Raw genomic sequence first — 13,723 nt, forward strand, 5'->3', positions numbered from 1 at the left:
CTGCTTGGCCTTGAAAACCCATTTCATGAAGCTCCCGACTAACAGTTCTTGTGCTGACGCTGCTTCCAGAGGCAGTTTGGAACTCGATAGAGAGTGCTGCAACCGAGGACAGATTATTTTTACGCACTACGCACTCGGCGGTCCCGATCTGTGAGCTTGAGTGGCCTACCACTTCACGGCTGAGCTGTTGTTGCTCCTAGACATTTCCACTCCAATAACCACACTTACAGTTGACCGGGACAGCTCTATCAGGGCAGAAATCTGACGAACAGACTTGTTGGAAAGGTGGCATCCTATGGAGGTGCCACGTTGAGCTCTTCAGGAAGGCCATTCTACTGCCAACGTTTTTCTATGGAGATCGCATGGCTGTGTGCTCGATTTTATACACCTGTCAGTAACGGGTATGGCTTAAATAGCCAAATCCACAAATTTGAAGGGGTGTCCACATGCTTTTGTATATACAGTGCCTTCGGAAAGTATTCAGACCCCTTGACTTTTTCCACATTTTGTTAGGTTACAGCCTTATTCTAAAATTGATTAAATTGTTTTTTCCCCTCATCAATCTACACACAATACCCCATAATGACTAAGCAAATATAGGTTTTTATAATTTTTTGCTAATTTATATAAAATAAAATAATCTGAAATATCACATTTACATAAGTATTCAAACTCTTTACTTTGTTGAAGCACCTTTGGCAGTGATTACAGCCTCAAGTCTTCTTGGGTATGACGCTACAACCTTGGCACACCTGTATTTGGGGAGTTTCTACCATTCTTCTCTGCAGATCCTCTCAAGCTCTGTCAGGTTGGATGGGGAGCGTTGCTGCACAGCTATTTTCAGGTCTCTCCAGAGATGTTCGATCGGGTTCAAGTCTGGGCTCTGGCTGAGCCACTCAAGGACATTCAGAGATTTGTCCCGAAGCAACTCCTGCATTGTCTTGGCTGTGTGCTTAGGGTCGTCGTCCTGTTGGAAGGTGAACCTTTGCCACAATCTGGAGCAGGTTTTCATCAAGGATCTCTCTGTACTTTGCTCCGTTCATCTTTGCCTCAATCCTGAATAGTCTCCCAGTCCCTGCCGCTGAAAAACATCCCCACAGCATGATGCTGCCACCACCATGCTTCACTGTGGGGATGGTGTTCTCGGGGTGATGAGAGGTGTTGGGTTTTGAGCCAGACATAGTGTTTTCCTTGATGGCCAAAAAGCTCCATTGTAGTCTCATCTGACCAGAGTACCTTCTTCCATATGTTTCTGGCCACTCTTCCGTAAAGCCCAGCTCTGCACATACAGTGCCTTCAGAAAGTATTCACACTCCTTGAGTTTTGTTGGGTTACAGCCTGAATTATATATGGATTCAATTGATATGTTTTTGTCACTGGCCTACACACAATACCCCATAATGTCAAAGTGGAATTATGTTTTTTGATTTTTTAAATACAAATTAATTAAAAAGGAAAAGCTGAAATGTCTTGAGTCAATAAGGATTCAACCCCTTTGTTATGGCAAGTCTAAATAAGTTCAGGAGTAAAAATGTGCTTAACAAGTCACATAATAAGTTTCATGGACTCACTCTGTGTGTAATACTAATGTTTAACATGATTTTTGAATGACTACCACATCTCTGTACCACACACATTATCTGTAAGGTCCCTCAGTCGAACAGTGACTTTCAAACACAGATTAAAACACAAAGACCAGGGAGGTTTTCCAATGCCTCACAAACAAGGGCACCTATTGGTAGATGGGTAAAAAATAAAAAAGCAGACATTGAATATCCCTTTGAGCATGGTGAAATGTTTAATTACATTTTGGATGGTGTATCAATACACCCAGTCACTACAAAGATACAGGCGTCCTTCCTAACTCAGTAGCTGGAGAGGAAGGAAACCGCTCAGAGATTTCATCATGAGGCCAATGGTGACTTTAAAACAGTTTCAGTGTTTAATGGCTGTGATAGGAGAAAACTGAGGATAGATCAACAACATTGTACTTACTCCACAATACTAACCTAATTGACAGAGTAAAAAGAAGGAAGCCTGTACAGAATACAAATATTCCAATACATGCATCCTCTTTGAAACAAGGCACTAAAGTAATACTGCAAAAAATACATTACACTCTCCATAGTGGTGGCTGGATCATGTTATGGGTATGCTTGTAATCATTAAGGACTGGGGAGTTTTCAGGATAAAGAATTTACGGAATGGAGCTAATCACAGGCAAAATCCTAGAGGAAAACCTGGTTCAGTCTGCTTTCCACCAGACACTGGGAGAGAAATTCACATTTCAGCAGGACATTAACCTAAAACACAATGACGAATCTAAACTGGAGTTGCTTACCAAGAAGACTGTGAATGTCCCTGAGTGGGCGAGTTACAGTTTTGACTTAAATCTATTTGAACATCTATGGCAAGACCTGAAAATGAAAATCAGACAGGTTTTTTACATGGACGATACATTGGAGATAATATAAGGCAAGTACTGGAAACAATAGAACACTATGAAACATCTGGGAAACCAGGCCTGCTATTCATAGGAGACTTCGAAAAGGCATTTGATAAAGTACGAGTGGGGTTTATATCTAAATGCATGGAGCATTTCAATTTTGGAGAATCTCTTATAAATTGGGTTAAAATAATGTATAGTAACGACCAGAGTACCTTCTTCCATATGTTTCTGGCCACTCTTCCGTAAAGCCCAGCTCTGTGGAGTGTGCGGCTTAAAGTGGTCCTATGGACAGATACTCCAATCTCCGCTGTGGAGCTTTGCAGCTCCTTCAGGGTTATTTTTGGTCTCTTTGTTGCCTCTCTGATTAATGCCCTCCTTGCCTGGTCCGTGAGTTTTGGTGGGCGGCCCTCTCTTGGCAGGTTTGTTGTGGTGCCATATTCTTTCCATTTTTTAATAATGGATTTAATGGTGCTCCGTGGGATGTTCAGAGTTTCAGATACTTTTTTATAACCCAGCCCTGATATTTACTTCTCCACAACTTTGTCCCTGACCTGTTTGGAGAGCTCCTTGGTCTTCATGGTGCCGCTTGCTTGGTGGTGCCCCTTGCTTATTGGTGTTGCAGACTCTGGGGCCTTTCAGAACAGGTGTATATATACTGAGATCATGTTACAGATCATGTGACACTTAGATTGCACACAGGTGGACTTTATTTAACTAATTATGTGACTTCTGAAGGTAATTGGTTGCACCAGATCTTATTTAGGGACTTCATAGCAAAGGGGGTGAATACATATGCACGCACCACTTTTCCGTAATTTTTTATTTTTATTTTTTTAAACAAGTTCTTTTTTTCATTTCACTTCACCAATTTGGACTGTTTTGTGTATGGCCATTACATGAAATCCAAATAAAAATCCATTTAAATTACAGGTTGTAATGCGACAAAATAGGAGAAACGCCAAGAGGGATGAATACTTTTGCAAGGCATAGTAGGTTTGACAGTGGTAAGGAGGGTTTCATAGTGTTGTGCTGTTATAATGTAAATCCATGGATCTACCCTCCTCTCTCTATAGGTTTGACAGTGGTAAGGACGGCTTCATAGACCTGATGGAGCTGAAGCTGATGATGGAGAAGCTGGGAGCTCCTCAGACCCACCTGGGCCTCAAGAACATGATCAAGGAGGTGGATGAGGACTTTGACGGCAAGCTGAGCTACAGAGAGGTGTGTGTACTGGACTGTCTACTTCCATGTCAATTTCCCTGTGTGTGTGTGTGTGTGTGTGTGTGTGTGTGTGTGTGTGTGTGTGTGTGTGTGTGTGTGTGTGTGTGTGTGTGTGTGTGTGTGTGTGTGTGTGTGTGTGTATGCCTGAGTGAGTAAATGCCTGTTAATTACCCAGTGTGTATTTTTTAACTGCAGTAGCACATACAGTGCCTTCAGAAAGTATTCACACTCCTTGAGTTTTGTTGGGTTACAGCCTGAATTATAAATGGATTCAATTGATATGTTTTTGTCACTGGCCTACACACAATACCCCATAATGTCAAAGTGGAATTATGTTTTTTGATTTTTTTAATACAAATTAATTAAAAAGGAAAAGCTGAAATGTCTTGAGTCAATAAGGATTCAACCCCTTTGTTATGGCAAGTCTAAATAAGTTCAGGAGTAAAAATGTGCTTAACAAGTCACATAATAAGTTTCATGGACTCACTCTGTGTGTAATACTAATGTTTAACATGATTTTTGAATGACTACCACATCTCTGTACCACACACATTATCTGTAAGGTCCCTCAGTCGAACAGTGAATTTCAAACACAGATTAAAACACAAATACCAGGGAGGTTTTCCAATGCCTCACAAACAAGGGCACCTATTGGTAGATGGGTAAAAATAAAAAAGCAGACATTGAATATCCCTTTGAGCATGGTGAAATGTTTAATTACACTTTGGATGGTGTATCAATACACCCAGTCACTACAAAGATACAGGCGTCCTTCCTAACTCAGTAGCTGGAGAGGAAGGAAACCGCTCAGAGATTTCACCATGAGGCCAATGGTGACTTTAAAACAGTTTCAGTGTTTAATGGCTGTGATAGGAGAAAATTGAGGATAGATCAACAACATTGTACTTACTCCACAATACTAACCTAATTGACAGAGTAAAAAGAAGGAAGCCTGTACAGAATACAAATATTCCAATACATGCATCCTCTTTGAAACAAGGCACTAAAGTAATACTGCAAAAAATACATTACACTCTCCATAGTGGTGGCTGGATCATGTTATGGGTATGCTTGTAATCATTAAGGACTGGGGAGTTTTCAGGATAAAACATTTACGGAATGGCGCTAATCACAGGCAAAATCCTAGAGGAAAACCTGGTTCAGTCTGCTTTCCACCAGACACTGGGAGAGAAATTCACATTTCAGCAGGACATTAACCTAAAACACAATGCCAAATCTAAACTGTAGTTGCTTACCAAGAAGACTGTGAATGTTCCTGAGTGGGCGAGTTACAGTTTTGACTTAAATCTATTTGAACATCTATGGCAAGACCTGAAAATGAAAATCAGACAGGTTTTTTACATGGACGATACATTGGAGATAATATAAGGCAAGTACTGGAAACAATAGAACACTATGAAACATCTGGGAAACCAGGCCTGCTATTCATAGCAGACTTCGAAAAGGCATTTGATAAAGTACGAGTGGGGTTTATATCTAAATGCCTGGAGCATTTCCATTTTGGAGAATCTCTTATAAATTGGGTTAAAATCATGTATAGTAAAGCTAGGTGTAAAATAGTAAATAATGGCTATTTCTCAGAAAGTTTTAAACTGTCAAGAGGAGTGAAACAAGGTTGTCCACTATCAGCATATGTATTTATTATGGCCATCGAGATGTTAGCTATTAAAATCAGATCCAACAATAATATCAAGTGATTAGAAATCCAGGGCTTAAAAACAAAGGTGTCATTGTACGCTGATGATTCATGTTTTCTTTTAAATCCACAACTTGAATCCCTCCACAGCCAGAGGATATAGATACATTTTCTAAGTGCTCTGGATTACAACCAAATTATGACAAATGTACTATATTACGTATTGGATCACTAAAAAATAACAATTTTACATTACCATGTAGTTTACCAATAAAATGGTCTGATGGTGATGTGGATATACTCGGAATACATATCCCAAATGAAATAAATGATCTCACTCCAATACATTTTAATAGAAAGTTAGCAAAAATAGATAAGATCTTGCTACCATGGAAAGGTAAATACCTGTCAATTTGTGGCAAAATCACCCTGATTAACTCTTTAGTATTATCCCAGTTTACCTATTTGCTTATGGTCTTGCCTACGCCTAGCGAACAGTTTTTTAAATTATATGAGAAAAATATATTCCATTATATTTGGAACGGCAAGCCAGACAAAATTAAACAGGCCTATTTATATAATGAATATGAATTCGGAGGACAGAAATTATTAAATATTAAAGCATTAGACCTATCACTAAAAGCTTCAGTCATACACAAGTTATACTTAAATCCGAACTGGTTCTCTAGCAAATTAGTAAGATTGTCTCACCCAATGTTCAAGAATGGCCTTTTCCCTTTTATTCAGATTACAACCTCTCACTTTCAGTTATTTGAAAAGGAAATAATCTCCCAAATATCACTATTTCTAAAACAAGCCATAGAAAGTTGATTGCAATTTTAATTGAATCCTCCAGAAACGACAGAACAAATAATGCAACAAATATTGTGGTTAAACTCAAATATACTAATTGATAAAATATTTTTAATTTTTTACAAAATGTTTAAAAAATGTATAATCTTCGTAAATGATATTATCGGTAGGACTGGTGGAGTTATGTCGCACATTCAGCTAACAAAAACATATGGAAATGTCTGCTCTACCCAAAATTACAACCAAATAATTGCAGCATTACCACAAAAATGGAAGAGGAAAGTGGAAGGGGGAAAAAGTAAGTAACTTGTCTGCCGGCCTTGCATTAAAGAACATAATTGGTTAAAGAAAACTGTGATAAATAAAAAAGTATTCCAGTTTCATTTAAGGACCAAAGGATTGACAGCCGTCCCATATAGATTGCAAAATAGTTGGGAAGAGATTTTTGACGTACCGATTCCATGGCATAGTGTTTATGAACTGATAGGCAAAACGACGCCGGATTCAAAACATAGAATTTCTCTATTTAAATTATTATATAAAATTCTTGCTACCAATAGAATGTTATTTATATGGGGGATACAATCTTCCCAGCTCTGCAGATTTTGCTGCGAAGAGACAGAATCATTAGATCATTTGTTTTGGTACTGTCCATTTGTAACTTGTTTTTGGACACAGGTCCAGGAATGGCTAAAGGATTGCAATATTTACCTGGAGCTAACCCTGCAGATAGCATTACTGGGTGATTTGAAAAGGCATAGCAAAAATGTTTATTTTCAATTTACTATATGTAGAAACAATGAGAATAGAAAGGTTCAGACTTTTGTAAAACATCACAGTACAGTTGAAAAATATATGGCAAATATAAATCCAATATGGATGGTGTTAAGAGATAGATGGGTGGTGTTGAATGAAGTTGAAGGATGGGACTAATAACAACTAACAACAACTAATAACAACAAGATAACTAATAATGTAAAGCAAACTGTCCATAATAAGTATATAGGTTATAGGTTGAGAGCTTTTGTGAAAGAGCACAGTTAGAAAGATATGGCATATAGAAGCAAACCGGATGGACATCATGAAAATGATCAGAGAGGTTGAGGGTAGAGGAAGTTCAGGAGTAAAAACAAACAAAATATAATTATTGTAAAATTGACAGTGTCCATAAAATGTATATAGTATATAAGCTGGAAGTAGAGGCCTATGCATTGTTGTTCACTAGTTTACTCCAATTAGGGAAGGGGTGGTGGGGTTGGAAAGTAATAAAGGGAAATATATTTAAAAAAAAGGATATGTATATGTGTATGTATGTATGTATGTATGTATGTATGTATGTATGTATGTATGTATGTATGTATGTATGTATGTATGTATGTATGTATGTATGTATGTATGTATGTATGTATGTGTATATATGTATATACAGTGGGAAGAACAAGTATTTGATACACTGCCAATTTTGCAGGTTTTCCTACTTACAAAGCATGTAGAGGTCTGTAATTTTTATCATAGGTACACTTCAACTGTGAGAGACGGAATCTAAAACAAAAATCCCAATCACATTGTATGATTTTTAAGTAATTCATTTACATTTTATTGCATGACATAAGTATTTGATACATCAGAAAAGCAGAACTTAATATTTGGTACAGAAACCTTTGTTTGCAATTACAGAGATCATACGTTTCCTGTAGGTCTTGACCAGGTTTGCACACACTGCAGCAGGGATTTTGGCCCACTCCTCCATACAGACCTTCTCCAGATCCTTCAGGTTTCGGGGCTGTCGCTGGGCAATACGGACTTTCAGCTCCCTCCAAAGATTTTCTAATGGGTTCAGGTCTGGAGACTGGCTAGGCCACTCCAGGACCTTGAGATGCTTCTTACGGAGCCACTCCTTAGTTGCCCTGGCTGTGTGTTTCTGGTCGTTGTCATGCTGGAAGACCCAGCCACGACCCATCTTCAATGCTCTTACTGAGGGGCCAAGATCTCGCGATACATGGCCCCATCCATCCTCCCCTCAATACGGTGCAGTCGTCCTGTCCCCTTTGCAGAAAAGCATCCCCAAAGAATGATGTTTCCACCTCCATGCTTCACGGTTGGGATGGTGTTCTTGGGGTTGTACTCATCCTTCTTCTTCCTCCAAACACGGCGAGTGGAGTTTAGACCAAAAAGCTCTATTTTTGTCTCATCAGACCACATGACCTTCTCCCATTCCTCCTCTGGATCATCCAGATGGTCATTGGCAAACTTCAGACGGGCCTGGACATGCGCTGGCTTGAGCAGGGGGACCTTGCGTGCGCTGCAGGATTTTAATCCATGATGGTGTAGTGTGTTACTAATGGTTTTCTTTGAGACTGTGGTCTCAGCTCTCTTCAGGTCATTGACCAGGTCCTGCCGTGTATTTTTTGGCTGATCACTCACCTTCCTCATGATCATTGATGCCCCACGAGGTGAGATCTTGCATAGAGCCCCAGACCGAGGGTGATTGACCGTCATCTTGAACTTCTTCCATTTTCTAATAATTGCGCCAACAGTTGTTGCCTTCTCACCAAGCTGCTTGCCTATTGTCCTGTATCCCATCCCAGCCTTGTGCAGGTCTACAATTTTATCCCTGATGTCCTTACACAGCTCTCTGGTCTTGGCCATTGTGGAGAAGTTGGAGTCTGTTTGATTGAGTGTGTGGACAGGTGTCTTTTATACAGGTAACGAGTTCAAACAGGTGCAGTTAATACAGGTAATGAGTGGAGAACAGGAGGGCTTCTTAAAGAAAAACTGGTTGGTAGGTAATCAAATAGTTATGTCATGCAATAAAATGCAAATTAATTACTTAAAAATCATACAATGTGACTTTCTGGATTTTTGTTTTAGATTCCATCTCTCACAGTTGAAGTGTACCTATGATAAAAATTACAGACCTCTACATGCTTTGTAAGTAGGAAAACCTGCAAAATCGGCAGTGTATCAAATACTTGTTCTCCCCACTGTATATATATATATATATTTGCGAGAAAAAAAACATATGGGGGATTGGAAGTGATGCAGACAATTACATTGATGGAATTTACAATCTATGAAAAAGAATAATGGGCAAATGTTGCCAGATCCAGGTGTGGAAAGCTCTTAATGACTTACCCACAAGGACTCACAGCTGTAATCACTGCCAAAGGTGCTTCTACAAAGTATTGACTCAGGGGTTTGAATACTCATGTAAATGATTAATTATGGGGTACTGTGTGTAGATGGGTGAGAAAACACTCTAACACAACAAAATGTGGAAGTCAAGTCAAGGGGTGAATACTTTCTGAAGGCACTGTACTCCTCTCAGGACAGTCTGTAAAAGGGTGTCTCAATATCAGTCTGTGAGTGTATGGGGGGGATATGCAAAAATATCCTCTGTGTACAACGTAAAACACCAAATAATGCATGCAGATCAGAATTAGGACAATTCCCGCTAATTATCAAAATCCAGAAAATAGCAATTCAATTCTGAACCTGGAGAAGAGTCCCCTCTGCCAGCTGGTATGGGGACTCTACTCACAAACAGACCCCACAGAGCCCCAGGACAGCAACACAATTAGACCCAACCAAATCATGAGAAAACAAAAAGATAATTACTTGACACATTGGAAAGAATCAACAAAAAAACTGAGCAAACTGAAATGCTATTTGGCCCTAAACAGAGAGAACATACACAGAGGCAGAATACCTGACCACTGTGACTAACCCAAAATTAAGAAAAGCTTTATCTATGTGCAGACTCAGTGAGCATAGCATTGCTACTGAGAAAGGCCGCCATCGGCAGACCTGGCTCTCAAGAGAAGACAGACAATGTGCCCATTGCCCACAAAATGAGGTGGAAACCAAGCTGCACTTCCAAACCTGCTAAATGTATGACCATATTAGAGACACATATTTCCCTCAGATTACACAGACGCATAAAGAATTCCAAAACAAATCCAATTTTGGTAAACTCCCATATCTATTGGGTGAAATACCACAGTGTTCTACCACAGCAGCAAGATTTGTGACCTGTTGCCACAAGAAAAGGGCAACCAGTGGAGCACAAACACCATTGTAAATACGACCTATATTTCTGTTTATTTTCCCTTTCATACTTCAACTATTTGCACATTGTTACAACATTGCCAATAATATAACATTTGAAATGTCTATATTCTTTGAAAACTTCAGAGTGTAATGTTTACTGTTCATTGACATTTTTAAATGAAAATATGTCAATCATTATTTGAATATGTTGGTAACCCATTGTATAAAAGTGATAATGCCCTCGAAGCCGGTGTTTGGAAGAATGGCAAATAAGTCTGGCTGCACAACTGATTGGCAAACGTATTGTAAATTGAGAAATCATGTGACTAAACTGAATAAAAAGAAGAAGAAACTACACTATGAAACAAAGATAAATGACATAAAGAATGATAGTAAAAAGGCAAACTCAGCTCCATCATTCATTGAATCAGATGGCTCATTCATCACAAAACTGACTGATATTGCCAACTACTTTAATGATTTTTTCATTGGCAAGATTAGCATCTTTACTAACTACATGCCACTGGCTTTGAGTAAAGCCAGTGTGTCTATGTATGCGGATGACTCAACACTATACACGTCAGCTACTACAGGGATTGAAATGACTGCAGCACTTAACAACGAGCTGCAGTTAGTTTCAGAGTGGGTGGCAAGGAATAAATGAGTCCTAAATATTTCTAAAACTAAAAGCATTGTATTTGGGACAAAACATTCACTAAACCCTAAACCTCAACTAAACCTTGTAATAAGTAATGTGGAAATTGAGCAAGTTGAGGTGACTAAACTGGATTGTAAACTGTCATGGTCAAAACATATTTGATACAACAGTAGCTAAGATGGGGAGAAGTCTGTCCATAATAAAGCGCTGCTCTACCTTCTTAACAGCACTATCAACAAGGCAGGTCCTACAGGCCCTAGTTTTGTCGCACCTGGACTACTGTTCAGTCGTGTGGTCAGGTGCCACAAATAGGGACTGAGCAATTGGCTCAGAACAGGGCAGCACGGCTGGCCCTTGGATGTACACAGAGAGGTAACGTTAATAATATGCATGTCAATCTCTCCTGGCTCAAAGTGGAGGAGAGATTGACTTCATCACTACTTGTATTTATGAGCGGTATTGACATGTTAAATGCACCGAGCTGTCTGGCGCACAGCTCGGACACCCATGCATACCTCACAAGACATGCCACAAGAGGTCTCTTCACAGTCCCCAAGTCCAGAACAGACTAGGGGCCTGAGGGCACACACTGTGTTGTGAAATCTGTGAATGTATTGTAATGTTTTAAAAATTGTATAACTGCCTTAATTTTGCTGGACCCCAGGAAATGGGGATCCATAATAAATACAAATACAAATATTGGCACGGTTTGCCGGCCCTCGACGAACACCTGTGCCAATATATCCTCCAAACACCGGCTTCTCGGGCATTATCACTTAAGTGAAGCTTTGTAGGAATTGCAAGTTATGACAGACAATTGTTGTGGCAGTACATGAAATGTAGGACCCTATATTTGGCAAAAAGTCACTTCGTAGCTGTTTTTAAAGCAAAAAAAATCAACTATGACCTACAATAACATCTTCTGTTTATTTCACAATGTGCAGTGCACTGTAATAAAACTATGTATCTATGTATATATTCTACAATCTACTGACCTAAAATGTATAGATATGTATAGTTCTGTCTGAGCCTCTCTCACCCACCCTGATGTTTTCCTCTCTCCTCCAGTTCCTGCTGATCTTCAGGCGAGCAGCGGCAGGCGAGCTGCAGGAGGAGAGTGGTCTGATAGCTCTGGCCAGACTGTCTGAGATAGACGTCTCCACAGAGGGAGTCATGGGGGCACGGGACTTCTTTGAGGCCAAGGTAGGAGTGGAATGGAGGAAGAGGAGAGAGAGTGAGAGTGTGTGTGTGTGTGGTGTGTGTGTGTGTGTGTAAATGTGTATATATATATATATGTATATACAGTGGGGAGAACAAGTATTTGATACACTGCCGATTTTGAAGGTTTTCCTACTTACAAAGCATGTAGAGGTCTGTAATTTTTATCATAGGTACACTTTAACTGTGAGAGACGGAATCTAAAACAAAAATCCAGAAAATCACATTGTATGATTTTAAAGTAATTAATTTGCATTTTATTGCATTAAATAAGTATTTGATACATCAGAAAAGCAGAACATAATATTTGGTACAGAAACCTTTGTTTGCAATCACAGAGATCATATGTTTCCTGTAGGTCTTGACCAGGTTTGCACACACTGCAGCAGGGATTTTGGCCCACTCCTCCATACAGACCTTCTCCAGATCCTTCAGGTTTCGGGGCTGTCGCTGGGCAATACGGACTTTCAGCTCCCTCCAAAGATTTTCTATTGGGTTCAGGTCTGGAGACTGGCTAGGCCACTCCAGGACCTTGAGATGCTTCTTACAGAGCCACTCCTTAGTTGCCCTGGCTGTGTGTTTCGGGTCGTTGTCATGCTGGAAGACCCAGCCACGACCCATCTTCAATGCTCTTACTGAGGGAAGGAGGTTGTTGGCCAAGATCTCGCGATACATGGCCCCATCCATCCTCCCCTCAATACGGTGCAGTCGTCCTGTCCCCTTTGCAGAAAAGCATCCCCAAAGAATGATGTTTCCACCTCCATACTTCACGGTTGGGATGGTGTTCTTGGGGTTGTACTCATCCTTCTTCTTCCTCCAAATACGGCGAGTGGAGTTTAGACCAAAAAGCTCTATTTTTGTCTCATCAGACCACATGACCTTCTCCCATTCCTCCTCCGGATCATCCAGATGGTCACTGGCAAACTTCAGACGGGCCTGGAAATGCGCTGGCTTGAGCAGGGGGACCTTGCGTGCGCTGCAGGATTTTAATCCATGACGGCGTAGTGTGTTACTAATGGTTTTCTTTGAGACTGTGGTCCCAGCTCTCTTCAGGTCATTGACCAGGTCCTGCCGTGTAGTTCTGGGCTGATCCCTCACCTTCCTCATGATCATTGATGCCCCACGAGGTGAGATCTTGCATGGAGCCCCAGACCGAGGGTGATTGACCGTCATCTTGAACTTCTTCCATTTTCTAATAATTGCGCCAACAGTTGTTGCCTTCTCACCAAGCTGCTTGCCTATTGTCCTGTAGCCCATCCCAGCCTTGTGCAGGTCTACAATTTTATCCCTACATTTTACATTTACATTTTAGTCATTTAGCAGACGCTCTTATCCAGAGCGACTTACAGGAGCAATTAGGGTTAAGTGCCTTGCTCAAGGGCACATTTACGTCATTTAGCAGACGCTCTTATCCAGAGCGACTTACAAATTGGTGCATTCACCCTATAGCCAGTGGGATAACCACTTTCCAATTATTATTATTATTATTTTTTTTTTTGGGGGGGGGGGAGGGGGGTAGAAGGATTACTTTATCCTATCCCAGGTATTCCTTAAAGAGGTGGGGTTTCAAATGTCTCCGGAAGGTGGTGAGTGACTCCGCTGTCCTGGCGTCGTGAGGGAGCTTGTTCCATCATTGGGGTGCCAGAGCAGCGAACAG

At 40.4% G+C, this 13,723-nt stretch overlaps 1 protein-coding gene across 1 annotated transcript in view; it reads left to right on the forward strand.

The window, feature by feature from the left end:
• Window positions 1-13,723, forward strand: part of LOC311101285 (EF-hand domain-containing protein D1-like) — a 29,286-nt gene that overhangs the window by 9,548 nt on the left and 6,015 nt on the right. The window contains exons 2-3 of the mRNA XM_084142414.1: window positions 3,523-3,670; window positions 11,917-12,051. Coding sequence (XP_083998540.1) covers window positions 3,523-3,670; window positions 11,917-12,051 — 283 coding nt within the window. The remainder of the gene's footprint in view (window positions 1-3,522; window positions 3,671-11,916; window positions 12,052-13,723) is intronic.

The sequence above is a fragment of the Coregonus lavaretus genome (assembly GCF_964263955.1).
Source record: "Coregonus lavaretus genome assembly, chromosome: 26".
In the NCBI taxonomy this organism is placed as follows: Eukaryota; Metazoa; Chordata; class Actinopteri; order Salmoniformes; family Salmonidae; genus Coregonus; species Coregonus lavaretus.